Genomic DNA, 18955 nt, shown 5'->3' on the forward strand with positions numbered 1-18955 from the left:
GTAATGTCATCAGAGATTTTACTAGAAAAACATCATAAAATGGTTTCCTTTAAGACACATCTGAAAGCATTCAGAACATGAAACCTGCACACGGCTGGCACATTTTGGTGCATTCAATGCATCTGAACTCTCCACTTACTTGTACAAACTGTACATCTTGAAATAGCTCCTGAATGAATCTTCGAGATGGAAGTCGAAATGTACAATGTGCTAGCAAGTAGGACACCTCAGAGTAAAGGCATATGTCATCAAATGCTTGGGGATATTTCTCCTTAATTCTGATCAACAGGAAAGACAAAATTTTAAGTTCCGAACAGATTTCCATCATATTTTTAAAAACTGTTCAATTAAATTTTGATTGTCATCATTAACTAAGTAGAACTCTTCAGTAATAGGCATTATACATTCTGGATTTGACAAAGCAATTTATCATATTAATAATATAATAATCTCATATTAATGAGATGAAACAGAATATATCATTTCAAAGTTGTACAGAATCTCTGAGATCACCCAGTCTTAAAATAATAGATGTAGAAAGAGAACAGTATATCAAAGAATAGGTATCCACATGTACAGCAGTAATAAAAAAAATATGAAAAGCTAACTCAATTACCTGTAAGCATTTTTAAAACTGAAATGAGCATTTCTGCGTTTTCTTTTAGCAGTTTTATGTCAGTTTCCAACATCACTAGTCTAGAAACATACGTTTTTTATTATAATGTGTGTTCTCTGGATTTATGTTCCTATATTTTAACATGAGTTTTTCTATAAATTAATTCCAGTAGTTGCACTCTTGCTTAAAGCAGATTTGTGTTTCTCAAGAAGTTCCTTTCAGATCGTTATTCTGGTTATCTGATATATATATATTATTTAGCACAAATAACAAAAAAGAATTATAATTTATTTTTTAAAGATTCATGACATACTGGGTATGTAATGAAACATCACTACAGTTGAATTACTGATTTGAAAAATAACGGGTAAGAGTAAGAAATTAAAGACAGAAAAAACACATTAAAAGAAAAATTCTTTGCTTAGCTTTTACATTACATTCAATCATCCCCAGTAACTCACGATAATACCTGCTTGACAATTTTTTGAGAAGTCAGAAATAAGGTGAAACGCTATCTCAGAGATCTTAGAAAATACATACATACAACTAAATGTTGCTAAAACATCTGAAGTGTATTTAACTTACGTCAGGAGTCCAGTTTCATGGCCCTTAGTTCCTACTGAACTACTCAAATTGATTACTAAACGTAAGACTTCTTTCCGCAGAAGTATTCTGCACACTGGTGTATCATCTGGGATTGATTTTACTCCTGGAACAACAAATTCAACAGTATGGAGTTTAACCGGAATAGTCTTTGATTGTGCTAATCTTATACCATATAACTCTGTTTTAGAATTACACACACACATACAAGTACCTATTTATGTACATATTCTGAACTACTGTACTGGCTTTGGCTGGGATAGTTAATTTTTTTCATAGAATGTGTTGGGTTGGAAGGGACCTCAAAGAACATCTTGTTCCAACCCCCCTGCCATGGGCAGGGACACCTCCCACTAGATCAGGTTGCTCAAAGCCTCATCCAACCTGGCCTTGAACACTTCCAGGGATGGGGCATCCACAACTTCCCTGGGAAACCTGTTCCAGTGCCTCACCACCCTCATGGTGAAAAACCTCTTCCTAATGTCCAGTCTGAATCGACCCATCTCTAGTTTTAATCCATTCCCTCTAGTCCTACCATTACCCGACATCCTAAAAAGTCCCTCACCAGCTTTCTGGTAGGCCCCCTTAAGATACTGGCAGGCCACTATAAGGTCTCCTCGGAGCCTTCTCTTCTCCAGACTGAACAACCCCAGCTCTCTCAGCCTGTCCTCATAGGAGAGGTGCTCCAGCCCTCTGATCATCCTCGTGGCCCTTCTCTGGACACGTTCCAGCATGTCCATATCTCTCTTGTAGTGGGGGCTCCAGAGCTGGACGCAGTACTCCAGGTGGGGTCTCACGAGAGTGGAGGAGAGGGAGAGAATCACCTCCCTCGACCTACTGGCCATGCTTCTCCTGATGCAGCCCAGGATACGATTGGCTTTCTGGGCTGCAAGTGCACACTGACGGCTCATGTTGAGCTTCTCGTCCACCAGCACCCCCAAGTCCTTTTCTTCAGGGCTGCTCTCAAGCCAGTCGCTGCCCAGCCTATATCGGTGCTTGGGATTGCCCCGACCCAGATGGAGGACCTTGCACTTGGTCTTGTTGAACTTCATGAGGTTGGCATGGGCCCACCTCTCCAGCCTGTCAAGGTCCCTCTGGGTGGCATCCCTTCCCTCCAGCATGTCAGCCGCCCCACACAGCTTGGTGTCGTCTTGTATGAGGCTATGTTTTGGGTTTGTGCTGGAAACACCAATGATAATGCAGAGATGTTTATCAGTTATTGCTGAGCAGTGCTTACACAGAATCAAGGCCTTTTCTGCTTCTCACACCACCCTGCCAGTGAGTAGGCTGGGGATGCACAAGAAGTTGGGAGGGGACACAGCCGGGACAGCTGACCAAAGGAATATTCCATACCATATGACATCATGCTCAGCAATAAAAACTGGGGGAAGAAGGAGAAAGGGGAGGACGTTCAAAGTTATGACATTTTGTCTTCCCAAGTAACCATTACATGTGATGGAGCTCTGCTTTCTTGGAGATGGCTGAACACCTGGCTGCCTATGGGAAACAGTGAGTGAATTCCTTGCTTTGCTTTGCTTGCGTGTGTGGCTTTTGCTTTACCTATTAAACTGTCATTATCACATCTCAAGACTTTTCTCGCTTTTACCCTTCTGATTCTCTCTCCCATCTCATCCAGGGGGAGCGAGCAAGCGGCTGTGTGGTGCTTTGTTGCCAGCAGGGGTTAAACCACGACAACTACCAACAAATATTCCCATTAAAATTAAAACAAACAAAAATATTTTCATTAATTTTAACATGGAAATATTTAAAAAAGCTAAACTAGCATTTCATAAATGCTGTATGACATTTAGAAGAATCTGTGAGATTCAATTACAGTGCTGTCTCTATCACTAAATCATGTTGCAAACTGGGTGATTACCTGCTCTGTTTGTATCAGATACTAGCAAAATTAGCAACCACCTACTTCATAAGAAATTATGATAATTCAAAGTGTAAAACTGTCCTGGTTCCGGCAGGGATAGGGTTAATTCTCCCCAGGCTCCAGCAGGGACACAGGTATTCCATCCCATTCAAGCCATGCCCACTCTGAGCAGCTGTATCCGGGTCTGGTGGGTGAGCAGTGGTTCCGTAATCGTGTTTGTACATTCCTCTGTCCGTGTTACTGTTGTTTTCTTGTTCCCTTTTGCTGTTCAGTTAAAATGCCTTTGTCTCAACCCAAGAGTTTTGCCTTTTTCTTCTGATTTTTCCCCGTATTGGGAAAGCTCGATTGCGCGGCACGTGGTTCTTTGTTGCCGTCTGAGGCCAAACCACGACAGTCCTTTTTGGCGCCCAACGTGGGGCTCAAAGGGTTGAGATAACGACAGAATCCAACTAGAGCTTGGAAAAACAAATTTGTTGTGTGCATTTATTGTATTAGGTAAATAGGTGCTGGTCACCATGTTGCTTGGTTTGTTCTCATGGCTGTGTTATGTGAATTCCTATATGGCTTATGTACTGCCTGCGATGATTTTTGTTACTTCTGGGAGAGGGATGAGGATTATCATTTTGCTGTCCTGCGCGATATCAGCTTATGATATGATAACATCACCGTTCAGACAGTTACTTTGGGGCGTTTATGTGGTGTTGCTGTCCTGTCCGTACCTTGGGCACCATCTCTCAGAATTTATTAATAATTACACCCAGTCTGTGGGGGAAACAGGGGGGGACACTTTCCCCAGCTCTTTCGCCTCCCTATTCTCCTTCAGGCCAAGTATGACAGCTTTTGAGAATCTTGAATATCCTTGGGATGCTCAAAACAGCATGATCCTATTGTTATGTCTCCTGAATACGTTCCAGGTCCTGTTTAGGGTTAAATGACTATTTAAGACTACCACCCAGAGATCTGCCCTGAGGCTGGATAGTCAGGGGTGGCATGGCATGTGGGAGAACATGGGCAGGTACCTAGAGAACTTCTCACCTCCAGTGGTCTGGGACTTCACCCCTGATAAAGTGGTAGAATATCTGAAGGGAAAATGCTGTGGCTATTCTAGAGAGGCACAACTCACCGCACTGTGTTGGGCCCTGGCCAGTATCTACCAGGCACTGGTCAGTGTTACGCAGCACCCTCAGGGGAAAGAGATGGGAGACCAGACTGACAGACACTGTGGCAACAACAACCACGGTGACAGCCACTGCAGCTACTCCAGCCCTCGTGGCAGGCACTGCGGCTGAACCAGAAAACCAATCCCTGCCAGTATCAGTTGCCCCTGTACAGAAGAAGTAGTACACAAAGAAATCAGTTTGCTTAGTAAGGGATGATGATGAACCAGGGTCATCACGAGAGCAGGAGGAAGAGGCAGAACCAGAGATAATCACCCGATCCCTATCCTTGAGTGAGCTGCGGGATATGCAAAAAGATTTTAGCTGACTTTCAGGCGAGCACATTGTCACCTGGCTGCTTCGGTGCTGGGATAATGGGGCCAGTAGCCTGGAATTAGAGGGTAGGGAAGCCAGGCAGCTGGGATCCCTGTCTAGGGAAGGCGGCATTGACAAGGTGATTGGGAAGAAGGCCCAAGCCCTCAGCCTCTGGAGGTGACTCCTGTCAGGCATGAGGGAGAGGTACCCCTTCAGTGAAGATGTTGTATGTCAACCAAGCAAGTGGACTACCATGGAAAGAGGCATCCAGTACCTGAGAGAATTCGCCGTGCAGGAGATGATTTATTATGACTTGGACAATGCACAGTTACCCACAGACCATCGTCATATGCCAACTCACTGGCAGTAATGGAATGGAAAGGTGAAGAGGGACCAACGGTAGATGAGGTGGCTGGCCGGCTCCAGAGATATGAAGAAAGTCTCTCTTCCCCCCTTGTCTCAGCTGTGGAGAAACTGTCCCGGAAGGTCCAGCCACTTGAAGAGAATATGTCCTACTCCCCACCTGTACGGGCCAGCGTCTCAGCTATTAGGAGCAGGCATTTCCCCACTCAAGAGAGAGAGTACGGAGGGTACACACCACGAGGCACCCTGTGGTTCTACCTGCAGGACCACGGGGAGGACATGAGGAAGTGGGATGGACAACCTACTTCGATCCTGAGGACACGGGTACAGGAGTTGCAAGGAAGGACAACCACAACAGGGGATCCCTCCAGGAAAAGTGCTGCCCCAGTTTCCAGCAGGCAGTTCCCCAGACAGAGCAGAAGGCCTGATCTTGCTTCTGATCCTCTTGAGGGAACTTCCAAGTCATTTCTGCAAGAAGTGAGTAACGGATACTATGACCAGGATTAGAGGGGCCCTGCCTCCGGCCAGGTGGAGGAAAGGGACAACCGGGTTTATTGGACGGTGTGGATTCGATGGCCTGGCACATCAGACCCACAGGAGTATAAGGCTCTAGTGGACACGGGTGCACAGTGCACCCTAATACCATCAAGCTATAGAGGGACAGAACCCATTTGTATTTCTGGGGTGACAGGGGGACCCCAAGAGTTGACTGTACTGGAGGCGGAAGTGAGCCTAACTGGGAATGAGTGGCAAAAGCATCCCATTGTGACTGGCCCAGAGGCTCCATGCATCCTTGGCATAGATTACCTCAGGAGAGGGTATTTTAAGGACCCAAAAGGGTACTGGTGGGCTTTTGGCATAGCTGCCTTGGAGATGGAGGAAGTTAAACAGTTGTCTGCCTTGCCTGGTCTCTCGGAGGACTCTTCTGTTGTAGGGTTTGTTGAGGATCGAAGAACAACAGGTGACGATTGCTACCACAACAGTGCATCAGTGCACTAACCGAGTTAGTGCATCGCACTAACCGAGACTCTCTGATTCCCATCCATAAGCTGATTCGTCAACTAGAGGTTCAAGGAGTGATCAGCAAGACTCACTCACCCTTTAACAGTCCCATACAGCCAGTTACGAAAATCTAATGGAGAGTGGAGGCTAACTGTAGACTATCGTGGCCTGAATGAAGTCACGCCACCGCTGAGCACTGCTGTGCCGGACATGCTAGAACTGCAGTACGAACTGGAGTCCAAGGCAGCCAAGTGGTATGCCACAATTGATATAGCGAATGCATTCTTCTCAATCCCTTTGGCAGCAGAATGCAGGCCACAGTTTGCTTTCACTTGGAGGGGCATCCAGTACACCTGGAATCGACTGCCCCAGGGGTGGAAACACAGCCCCACCATTTGCCATGGACTGGTCCAGACTGCACTGGAACAGGGTGAAGCTCCAGAACATCTGCAATACATCGATGACATCATCATATGGGGAAACACAGCAGAAGAAGTTTTTGAGAAAGGGAATAAAATAGTCCAAATCCTTCTGAAAGCTGGTTTTGCCATAAAAAGAAGTAAGGTCAAGGGACCTGCGCAGGAGATCCAGTTTTTAGGAATAAAATGGCAAGATGGACACCGTCAGATCCCAATGGATGTGATCAACAAAATAGCAGCTATGTCTCCACCAACTACCACCAGGAAACACAAGCTTTCTTGGGCATTGTGGGGTTTTGAAGGATGCATATCCCAGATTACAGTCTAATTGTAAACGCTCTGTTTCAAGTAACCCAGAAGAAGGATGATTTTAAATGGGGTCCTGAGCAACGACAAGCTTTTGAACAAATCAAACAGGAAATAGTCCATGCAGTGGCCCTGGGGCCAGTCCGGGCAGGACAAGATGTTAAAAATGTGCTCTACACTGCAGCCGGGGAGAACGGCCCTACCTGGAGCCTCTGGCAGAAAGCACCAGGGGAGACTCGAGGTCGACCCCTGGGGTTTTGGAGTTGGGGATACAGAGGATCCGAAGCCCGCTACACTCCAACAGAAAAAGAGATATTGGCAGGGTATGAAGGGGTTCGAGCTGCTTCGGAAGTGGTTGGCACAGAAGCACAGCTCCTCTTAGCACCTCGACTGCCAGTGCTGGGCTGGATGTTCAAAGAAAGGGTCCCCACCACACATCAGGCAACTGATGCTACATGGAGCAAGTAGATTGCACTGATCACACAGCGAACTCGAATGGGAAACCCCAGTCGGACACGAATTCTTGAAGTGATCATGGACTATCCAGAAGGCAAGGATTTTGGAATGTCACCAGAGGAGGAGGTGACGTGTGCAGAAGAGGCTGCTAAATGGAGTCCTACACAACAAGTTGCAGAAGCCAGTGAAGGACAAGGTGAATGAAGCCAGTTTGCAGAGGTGAAAGCCATCCAGCTGGCTTTGGACATTGCCGAGCAAGAAAAATGGCCAGTACTTTACCTCTACACTGATTCATGGATGGTGGCAAATGCTCTCTGGGGGTGGTTACAGCAGTGGAAGCAGGGCAACTGGCAGCGCAGAGGCAAACCCATCTGGGCTGCTGAACTATGGCAAGATATTGCTGCCCGGATAGAGAATCTGGTTGTGAAAGTCAGTCACGTAGATGCCCATGTACCGAAGAATCGGGCCACTGAGGAACATCAGAACAACCAGCAGGTGGATCGGGCTGCTAGGATTGAAGTGGCTCAGGTGGATCTGGACTGGCAACATAAGGGTGAACTTTTCATAGCTCAGTGGGCCCATGACACCTCAGGCCATCAAGGAAGTGATGCGACATATAGATGGGCTCGTGACCGAGGGGTGGACTTGACCATGGACACTATTGCACAGGTCATCCATGAATGCGAGACATGCGCTGCAATCAAGCAAGCCAAGCGTTTGAAGCCTCTTTGGTATAGAGGACGATGGCTGAAATATAAATATGGGGAGGCCTGGCAGATTGATTATATCACACTGCCACAAACCCGTCAAGGCAAGCGCTATGTGCTCACAATGGTGGAAGCAACCACCGGATGGCTGGAAACATACCCTGTGCCCCATGCCACTGCCCGGAACACTATCCTGGGCCTTGAAAACCAAGTCCTGTGGTGACATGGCACCCCAGAGAGAATTGAATCAGACAACGGGACTCATTTCCGAAACAGCCTCATAGACACCTGGGCCAAAGAGCATGGCATTGAGTGGGTATATCACATCCCCTATCACGCACCAGCCTCTGGGAAGACAGAACGATACAATGGACTGTTAAAGACTACACTGAGAGCAATGGGTGGTGGGATACACTTTTAGCAAAAGCTACCTGGCGAGTTAACACCAGGGGATCTACCAATCGAGCTGGCCCTGCCCAATCAAAACTTCCACGTACCGTAGGAGGGGATAAAGTCCCTGTAGTGCACATGAAGAATGTGTTAGGGAAGACAGTCTGGGTTAGTCCTGCCTCAGGCAAAGGCAAACCCATCCATGGGATTGCTTTTGCCCAAGGACCTGGGTGCACTTGGTGGGTGATGCAGAAGGATAGGGAAGCCTGATATGTATCTCATGGGGACCTGATTTTGGGCAAGAATAGCCAATGAATCAAATTGTACGATATTAATTGCTAAATAATCCTGCCACTGTATGTCCTCATTACTATAATTGCTATCAGTTGTACTACAGTAAGAATCACCCAAATTAAGGACAGATGGACTTTGATTAAAAAAAAACCCACAAGTAAAGCACAGCAGTGATGGGATCAGAACTGACCTCAGCAGCTGGCGCCCAGCAACTTCCTCGAGATCTACATCTTCAGCCCATGGACTGTGGGCATGAGCCACACCAGGTACACCAGCTCTAAGCTCCAAAAATACAGTATGCAACAGACCAGCACCACCCAGCATCTCACCTGCCCTGAGAGACTGTTCTAACAGATGGAGCCCAAAGCCATAGATTAAATAAACTGAACAGACATTTTAGAGGGATGGCCTAATGACTAAGGGCATTACATCTGTATGAATATATATGTACATATATATATATTATATAAGACAGGGGAAAGTGGTGGCAATTGATTGGAACCTGTAAGATCTGGGCATGGCATAGATGGTATGGAATAAGGGGTGGATAATGTCCTGGATCCGGTGGGGATAGGGTTAATTCTCCCCGGGCTCGGGCAGGGACACAGGTATTCCATACCATGTGAGCCATGCCCACTCTGAGCTGCAGGGGGAGGGAGCCGGAAGTCTCGGCTTGGGAGCTGGCCGAGGCATCCGTGAATGTCAGTTCCGTAATCCGTAATCATGTTTGTACATACATTCCCCTGTCCATGTTACTGTTGTTGTTTCCATGTTCCCTTTTGTTGTTCAGTTAAACTGCCTTTGTCTCAACCCACAAGTTTTGAGTTTTGCCTTTTTCTTCCGATTCTTCCCCGTGTTGGGGGAAGCTCTGAGACAGCGGTATGTGGTTCTTTGTTGCCATCTGAGGCCAAACCACCACGACAAAAACACAAGCCTAAAAAAGAAATGTCTTTCTCTTCATAGAAATTCAGTAATTTTTTCAAGGTGTTTGGGTTTTTTTTTTTTTTTTTTTTTTTTTTAAAACTAACAACACCATGGCAATCAATTTAATTGTAATGTCAGGTAGAGAGATGCATTTACATTACCTGCAAAAATGCCATAAAGTTAAAGCAGAACAGTTTGAAAGTATCCATCTGCCATAGTCATTGATAATGCAACTACCTTCCTGGATAATGATTAGGGCATCCAAAGAGGGGTTTTTTTCTGTGGTGTTTTTTTTTTGTTTGTTTGGGTTTGTTGTTTTTTTTGTTTTGTTTTTTTTTTTTTTTTTTTTTAAATAAGGAGCATTAGAGCATTACTTTGTTGCAGTATAGATAAATAAAATATTATTTTTCCACAATGCCTTAAAAATACTTTAAGAATTATAGTCTCTAATAATCATAAGGCTTTCAAACTTACCTAGTATAAGCTCTGTACTCTTGGTGCTGCTAGCTGAACCATGGGATACTGCATCACTACAGCTTGAAATTCCAGAAAATTTGGAGGAATGCACATCTAAGTGATTGTGTATGGTCTGCCCACACCAATCAGTATATGGAATGTCTGAAAAATCTGAGAGAAACAAGATGTTGCATCTTTGTTATTCACACTTTTCCTCACTTCAAATCATTTTCTTATTTTTTTTTAACAATGTTAAGCATGCAAGACACTGATGCACTAAGTATGGTAACTATCAGCTTATAAACCAACTAGAAACTAGATGTTTGATTTTGGACAAATCATACTCAAAGCGTTTAAAAGTAACTTTTTTTTAATCTTATAATACTCGAGTGAAAATAATCAGCTCTTAAGCACTGACAGAAGCCTAAAAAACTGTAATCATACGTAGAGCTCATGTAAAATAGAGCATGGATATATCAATAACATAATAAAGATGCTCTTGCATATGCACAAGCTTTTTATTCATACAATTATCACAGGTCTTGCAGCAAGGGCTCTGACTACATCAACAGAAAGATGTGACAAGTAAGATTCTTCTGGGAGGTTTCACTATCCATAGCCTTTGGCATTTTGGATGTAAAGAGATGAATGTAAAATCCAAGCTTTTAATTGTTGCACAGTTAACAGAACCACAGAAAAACAGGTCTGAAGGGACTTCTGGAGATCACCTAGTTTAACCCCTTGCTCAAAGAAGGGCTCACTTCAAAATGAGATCAAGTTACACTGCAAAGAGTTTTTCCCCTTACGTTTAACTGGAATTTCCATTCCTACAGCACGTGTTTGTGATCTCCTGTCCTTTCGCTTTGTGCTTCTGACAAGAGCCTGGCTCTGCCTCGCCTGTAATCCCCTCATGCTAATTGAAGACTACAATTGGGATTTTATTTGCCATCTCTTCTTGATACTGAACTTGAGATCAAACTCGGCGCTCTCGGCCATTCCTCACATTTTGTGCATCACCCCCCTTGCCAAAAGTACTCTTTATGTGTTATTACCTGAATGCATAACACTGATGTAAAATGGTAAGAATTCCTATTGAGCAGAAAATGCAATTTCCATTACGGGATTATCTTTTTATTATTATATACAGTGTAAAAAGGCATGTAACTGGAAGGTCTGCAGAGGAGGTTAAGATGACAATCATTCTGAATCTGATCTGAATCTCAAAATATGAAGAAAGATGACTAAATCCCAGAAGTTACAGCTCAACTTCAACAGACTCAATCAGATTTCCTTTGTTTTGTTTTATGGTATAGACTTGCTTTGAAGTCAGACTTTTCATTAGTTTGAATGCAAACCTCAGTTTTCAGGACATTGATTTGTAAGTACTAAATAAGGTTTTGAATTTTATATTTTGATACGCTTTTATAAATATTTACCTACTAACTACTACTACTAGAAGCAGAAAAGATGGAAGTGACCATAGAAATACCATTGGTTACACAGCGAGCTTATTAAGGAGAATTCATTTCAAGGTCAATAGTCAGTAAGCAAAAAACAAAACAAAACCAAAACAACAAAAAACCCCTTACAGATTCATCAATTTAAAAGATGAACAAAATTCAATATTTTCATTCAGTTTTATCACACTTCTCCCACAGGGAACACTAACCTGTACGACTATATGAAGAGTTCACTTTATTGTTAGGATGATAACCCAGTATTTGAATGCAGACACAGTACAGGCAGTTCTCATCTGTGTGCTCCTGTAGCCCCGTATCCTCTGTATTTTCTAAAAACTGAGAGGCATCTGAATGGCTGGTATTCATTATTTCTGTGAGACTGATCTGCTGTCGGAGCATCTGAAAAGGACTTTTGACAACATCACTTGTACCTGATGGAACACCTGTAGATAAGCAATTAGACATCAGAAAAAACAAAACCACACAACCAACAGTTAATAAAACATTATATCAATTAAATTTCCCCTTTTAAGCCTTTTAAGGCCGGAAGGGGCGCGTGTGTGAAGATCTAGAAATTTTTTTTGAACGGTTAAGCTCCCAAGATTTGTTAGCATTTGGGAAATAAACATCACATTTTAGTCCCAGCTTATCATATATAACAAAACATTGCAAAGGACAGAATTCAACCTCTAAACACGCATACCGTAAGAAGATACGTGGTAAACCCTGACATTATATCAACATTAGTAATAGTAGTACCCACGTAACATTAATGTGTTATGAATTTTCATAGTATCAAACAATATACCAGATGTATAAATTGCATATGCACCAATGAAAACAGAAACACAATTTAAAAAACTGTAACTTAGCGCCTGTAATAGGATGAAACTAGACTTAAAAAGCAGAAACAAGCCTAAGGAACTGTAGCGACATGCTCTTCCCTAGGTGGAAAATACCAACAATTTTGAATAGGCATTACTTTACACTGAAGCTTAGTCAACTACAGAAACACACTTTCAGGAAAGTCATCTTTATATAGTACATTAACAACACAAAAGAAAAAAAATAAAAATCAGTAAGATGTGCCTATTTGGATATTCAAGGCGCTTGTAATAAAGTTCCAGTTAACTAAGCAGCAAGACAACAGCTATCATATACTACTGTAGGACCAATATCAATGTTTCTTTTTCAGTTGTCCTACTGAAAAGATACATACTGATGCCCTACAGATTTCTGACTGCTCTGGAGTAGAAAGAAAGCGCATTCCAGAACAAGACAGGCATTACAGAGCACTTGCAATTTTCTTGTACCATGTTCCATCACCTCCGCTGATCAACTGTTACAGAAACATCACAGAAAAGACAAAATTTACACATCTAACACCTTTATTGGTTCCTATAAATTCACATGTAATCACAGGGGAGTCAAAATATAACAGCTCAATATATATGTGGCATACATGTTTTAGCTTGAATTTTGTTACTTTCTTTAATGCAGTATGACTACCAGTCTTCAATTAACATTAGCTCATATTATAATCAATGATACGTAGACTTTCCTTCTTAGTTTATTAGAGTTGGATCAAGCTTTGAAGCAACACCACATTATCTTGAACTACATAAAACAGGGAACTAACAGCCCGCTATCCTGAATCCAGAACACAGCACTCAAAAATTAACAGCTAAAAATAACCTTTTCTGTAAAGAAAAAACAACAAATAAAACTCAACATCCCACCCAATGCACAAACAAACAATAGAAAGGTACAGAAGAGGAACAAAACCAATACCTTCTGCATCAGGTGCAAAGACCCTAGCTCCACAGTCATCAAATGGAAGTGTGGTTTTCTTCTGGAAATATGGAGTTTCCTTTACCTGGAATTTTCAAGTGAAAGTTAAAATTAGCACAGGTGATATATATATAAAGGAAAAACAGATATTGTTTATGAGGAAATAAAATGTTGTCAATTTTTTTACTTCAGGAAAAAGATCTAATTAAGAACAGGCTCCTGAGTAGTAAAGAAAAGCCAATGAGAAAAACATAGATTTGTGAATGAACATTTATTAAGTGAGGCTTATGAACAGTCAGTAAATAGTAAAACACAGTGGTGACAGGTTGTAAGGAAACCAGTGACCCAGAAGTGGCTATTAATGATCTGTCCACAATCACTCTACAACACTGGAGACCTTGGGAAAGTAGAGCAAAACCACCCAGGACATCTAAAATGTTGCCTGTAAGATGATAGAGTTGAGACATGTCTCAACTCTACAAAAAGAGTTGAGAGAAAAGTGAGGGAACATAAACATGCCATAAAAACTGTGGAGGGGAGAGAAATAAAATAGTAATTTCATAAAGGGGAAAGAAGCAGGTATGATGGAAAACCTTGCATTTGCACTAGCTTTAGTAATTTTTTGAGATTAGTAAGAAAGGAATTTAGGTTTGATAGGCAAAGACTAAGTAAACTAAAGATAAGGAAGCCACTGATTTACCTTTGACACAGACCATGTCCTGTTTTTGATAATTAGCTAACAGAATATTAAACATTGTGATGCATCAGTTTGTTAGATGGGAATGTGTTTGAACAAAGTAGAGAGAGGAAGGCAATTGATAAAACACTTAAGATAATCTGTTTTAACTTAAAGAAATATACCTGTGAGGTTAAGTAAAGACAATATAATTTAATGCTATGACGACAGATATACAAGTAAAGTAATATTAAATCAAGATCACGGTAGCAGAAAGTTTACTATGGGATGTGGCAGTTTGGAGAAGTTCCTGCTGATTGGACAAGGGGAAACATAACCCCCATTTTCAAAAAGGGAAAAAAGGAAGACCCGGGGGACTACAGGCCAGTGAGTCTAACCTCTGTGCCTGGCAAGATCATGGAGCAGATCCTCCTGGAATCTCTGCGAAGGCACATGGAAAATAAGGAGGTGATTGGTGACAGCCAGCATGGCTTCACCAAAGGCAAATCACGCCTGACAAATTTGGTGGCCTTCTATGATGTTGCCACAGCATTGGCGGATAAGGGGAGAGAACCGACGTCATCTAGCTGGACTTATGCAAAGCGTTTGACACTGTCCCGCACAACATCCTGGTCTCTAAATTGGAAATGCATGGATTTGATGGATGGACCACTCAGTGGATAAGGAACTGGCTGGATGGCCGCAGTCAATGGCTCAATGTCCACATGGAAACCGGTGACGAGTGGCGTTCCTCAGGGGTCAGTACTGGGACCAGTGCTGGTTAACATCTTTGTTGGTGACATGGACAGTGGGACTGAGTGCACCCTCAGCAAGTTTGCCAACGACACCAAGCTGTGTGGCACGGTTGACATGCTGGAGGGGAGGGATGCCATCCAGAGGGACCTGGACAGGCTTGAGAGGTGGGCCTGTGCCAACCCCATGAAGTTCAACCAGGCCAAGTGCAAGGTCTTGCACCTGGGTCGGGGCAATCCCAGGCACAAATACAGGCTGGGCAGAGAATGGCTTGAGAGCAGCCCTGAGGAGAAGGACTTGGGGGTACTGGTAGACGAGAGGCTCAACGTGAGCAGGCAATGCACACTTGCAGCCCAGAAAGCCAACTGCATCCTGGGCTGCATCAAAAGAAGTAATGCCAGCAGGTCGAGGGAGGTCATTCTGTCCCTCTATTCCACTCTTGTGAGACCCCACCTGGAGTACTGTGTCCAGCTCTGGAGTCCTCAGCACAAGAAGGACATGGACCTGTTGGAATGGGTCCAGAGGAGGGCCACAAAGACGATCAGAGGGCTGGAGCACCTCTCCTGTGAGGACAGGCTGAGAGAGTTGGGGTTGTTCAGCCTGGAGAAGAGAAGGCTCCGGGGAGACCTTATAGCAGCCTTCCATTACTTAAAGGGGGCCTACAGGAAGGATGGGGAGGGAGTCTTTATTAGGGAGTGTAATGATAGGACATGGGCTCAAACTGAAAGAGGGTAGATTTAGATTGGATATTAGGAAAAAATTCTTTACTGTGAGGGTGGTGAGGCACTGGAACAGGTTGCCCAGGGAGGTTGTGGATGTCCCATCCCTGGAGGTGTTCAAGGCCAGGCTGGATGAGGCTTTGAGCAGCCTGGTCTAGTGGGAGGTGTCCCTGCCCAGGGCAGGGGGCTCGGAACTAGATGATCTTTAAGGTCCCTTCTAACCTGAACCATTCTGTATTTCTGTGATTATGCACATCATTTATGGTTGACCAAAGAACATATCAATTAGTTAGCTAAAAGAGGTATTAACAAATGCCCACAGACTATGCTAATTTTAGTATAAAAGCTAGCTGTCAACTAAAAATCTTATTACAGCATATTTATGCTACCACTGTTTAACACACTTTAACCTAGTTTGTGTCATTATTTGTCTAATAATACAAAACAGACTAGGCACTTTTCTGTAAACAGGGTTAGAAAAGTAACTCTTGTTCTCCAAAACGCATTCCTTGGAAGTACCGCATCCTGTTTTCCTCATTTCTGTAGATCTAATCTATTCTGATGATAATGCATCAGTTAACTACCTTCCAGTATGAAAATACAAATGAATCCATTAAGTTATCATATACATACCTGAAATATTTCATTGATATCCACTGGGAGAGCAAGGCCAATGTAATCATCGGAGCTACTATACGTAGCATTAGAAACCATGGAGCGAACAGAGGAGGAGCGCTGAAGTGTGTTTTGGTTAATAGGACTTAATAAATCTTCTTTATCTAATGAAGCATAACTTAAAGCTTTCATAAACCTGTAACATTGAAATAATAAATCACAATCTTGGTAAATCTCTCATTCTGGCACAGTACAAGTAAGAAGGACTGCTGATACAAAGACTATCCTCATCTTCCCATTGCAGAACCCAGAGCTTGTTACTCTGTCAAATTACAGCTGTAGGTTCATTGCTTTTGTTCTGTCTCATGTTGTATTGTATGGTTTGGCAGTTCCTCAGGTAAAAATTTGTGATTTTTTTTTTTGAAAGTCCTGTGACAGGAACTTGAAAGATAGCAGGATGGAACTTCTGCTTAAGGGGTTGCCAACCCTGTAAAAACACAAGTTTTCTCCAACTTACCAGGCTTTGAAGATTTACAGCCCAGACACAGTCAGTAAAGATTTAGGCTTTTAAACTGCTAACGCAGAGCTTGAGCCTGCTAGGTACCAGAGATGCGAGCAAGGAACATTTTTTTTTTCCTGTGTTCTAAAGGAGCCACCCACTGGGTCACCCAAGCATGGAAAAAGAATTTGCTCAACATGAACAGACAAAGAACAAACATGAACCTGCGCAGTGAGCAGAGCTGACTGTGACAAGCAGCCTGAGGAACAAAGAAAGAAATAGGTTGGGAAAGGAGACAGGAGAGAGAAGGCTGGAGAACAAGTCCTCAGTGCTGATCAGCATCCTGATGATGGAAATTCTCTCATTTGGTGCTCTCTCATTTTACTTCTCATTGAGGATAAAAACCTATGAATGCTTTCTGCTAATCAACCTAAGTAGATGATCTATGCAGTGGATTAAAGCTTCCTAGTAAAAAGAGACATTCCTTAGGAACAGGAAGTTTTTATTATATTACTGCAAATTATTATACATTGGAAGGTAAGTACAGTGAACATTTTATTTCTCGAGATGAACTTTCTGCCTTAGAAATAATTTTCTATCTTTTTTTTTGTTTTAGATGGACAATTAAAAAGTCTTCTCATCCATAACATCCTGAGATTTATACCGAGATAAAAATAAATTATTATGGTTTGACTATGCATTGTTCAAGACATTATTATGCGATGGGAATGTGCAGAACACAGATTATAGGACGTCAACAGTTTTCTTGCTACTAATTCTGAACAATGCTAATTACGGTAGCAGTTGCAATAAAACTCAAGCCATACTTCAAAACCTAGAGTTACCAATTGCATTAGTTATTTTATAATAAAGCATTTTATAATTACTCTCAATATAAAGATATACGTATTAATCCTAAACATTTGTCCCTGCTTCTCTTGGAAAAGCTAACAGATATATCATTAGTAGTGATAAACACTGATAAGTTTTCATGAAATCACGTCTGCAGGTAATGGGGCGAAAGCCATGATCAGAATTTGAGACATGCACCTTAACATTTTTGGTTGGTCTTTAAAGACAGAGGTGGAAAATTTAGCCTCATAAAATAATTTGTGCAAAGAAATAAGCTTTTCAACCTTTTGAACAAACGGAACAACTAGAAACATCACTGAAGTCAATTTACAGCTGCTACTTGTTATGAACACCTGAATTTGTGAATGAAGCATGAATCAAAGAAAATTTTCTGAAGACTGACAGAAGAATGGCCTTAGAAGACAAAAAAGGACAGAACGTTTCTTTCCAATTTATTACTTAAACAGCAGTTAAAGAATATTTAGCTGGAAGCAGTAACATACTCTGAAATTAAAAGGACCACAATTATTTAGTGGAGACACTCAGCTGTAACCAGTAAGAAAAATACATATACTAGTTAAATCATAGTCTTTCCAATCAATTATATCAGTAACCAAGACAATCTGCCAATCTTTTCTAATATGTACATCTGCAATTTTTTAACCTTCTTCGAGAGATACGAGCACTCCAGTCATTTCAGTTCAACGTTAAACAGGTCAGCTCAAATCCTGGAGCCTAACCACTGATATGAGAGATCATGAACAGCTAAGCACTAGGAATACTGTTAGTATTACACTGCATGCTGAGTCTCAGGATGAAAGTCCACTGCAGAGAGGCTGCTTTGCATATCAAGGGCATGACTGCAAGGAAAGGTACAGCATGACTACAGCCACGACAGAATCAGTACTGCCTGTGAAATGACACTGATTTGTTCCTGCATTAGCACAGGAAGCCAGTGACAGAGCAAGGAACAGCACTTCTGATTTCCAGGATGGTGCAGCTTAACTACTGAATCATCCTTAATTTAATCAGCACACTCAGTCTAGTTCTAACTTGACTGAACAAAGGGAACAAAACTTATCTTTTGTGGCATCTTTGCAGAATCATGTGGAAATATAGAAAAAATTAATGTTGCTTTTAATCAGGAAGGAAACCAGTAGTAATAAACATGTACTATAGACACTCAACTGGGTATGTGGATTGAAATTCAGGGACCAGGCATTTGCTCTTCTCTTCTGTGCAGTAAGGAAGTGACTAATGTGCTGGTAACTTCTCCCCTTTCTCTCATGTGAGACATGATATTTAGGTAAAAACAGATAGAAAGTGTCTTTTCCCTTTCAATAGTAATCTGAAAATCCAATCCACTAGCTAAAAGTTTGGGAAGTAGAAGAGCTTTTAAGAAAGTTGTTAAGCACTGACTGTAGCTGCTGGGAACAGTGTCAATGTCATAAACTAGATATCTTATATAACTATACAATTAGTCTTCAGAAGAGTTAATATTACTCAAAAAAAAGAGGTGACACTGCAATCTAAAAATAAACCCTATGAGTAAAATCTTTACTCTGTTGTAGCTAAGAAGCCAAACTTACATTCATATCAGTGGTACCAGTATCTCACCACTGGCCTCAGTGCCACAGTGAACAGTAATATAGCATATCGGCAGGAGTCCCTGCCCTATAACCTCACCAAGTGACATCGAG

General features: G+C 42.4%; 1 protein-coding gene across 3 annotated transcripts in view; it reads right to left on the bottom strand.

The window, feature by feature from the left end:
• LOC128902029 (rapamycin-insensitive companion of mTOR-like) overlaps positions 1-18955 on the bottom strand; it is a 118692-nt gene that overhangs the window by 4904 nt on the left and 94833 nt on the right. For 2 of the 3 annotated variants that reach the window (XM_054184320.1, XM_054184322.1), the window contains 6 exons: positions 15923-16100; positions 13142-13226; positions 11560-11793; positions 9909-10061; positions 1202-1325; positions 140-278 (listed from right to left, as the gene is read on the bottom strand). In XM_054184320.1, coding sequence (XP_054040295.1) covers positions 140-278; positions 1202-1325; positions 9909-10061; positions 11560-11793; positions 13142-13226; positions 15923-16100 — 913 coding nt within the window. The remainder of the gene's footprint in view (positions 1-139; positions 279-1201; positions 1326-9908; positions 10062-11559; positions 11794-13141; positions 13227-15922; positions 16101-18955) is intronic. The other variant, XM_054184321.1, reaches the window with a different exon arrangement.

Source organism: Rissa tridactyla, chromosome W (assembly GCF_028500815.1).
Source record: "Rissa tridactyla isolate bRisTri1 chromosome W, bRisTri1.patW.cur.20221130, whole genome shotgun sequence".
NCBI lineage: Eukaryota > Metazoa > Chordata > Aves > Charadriiformes > Laridae > Rissa > Rissa tridactyla.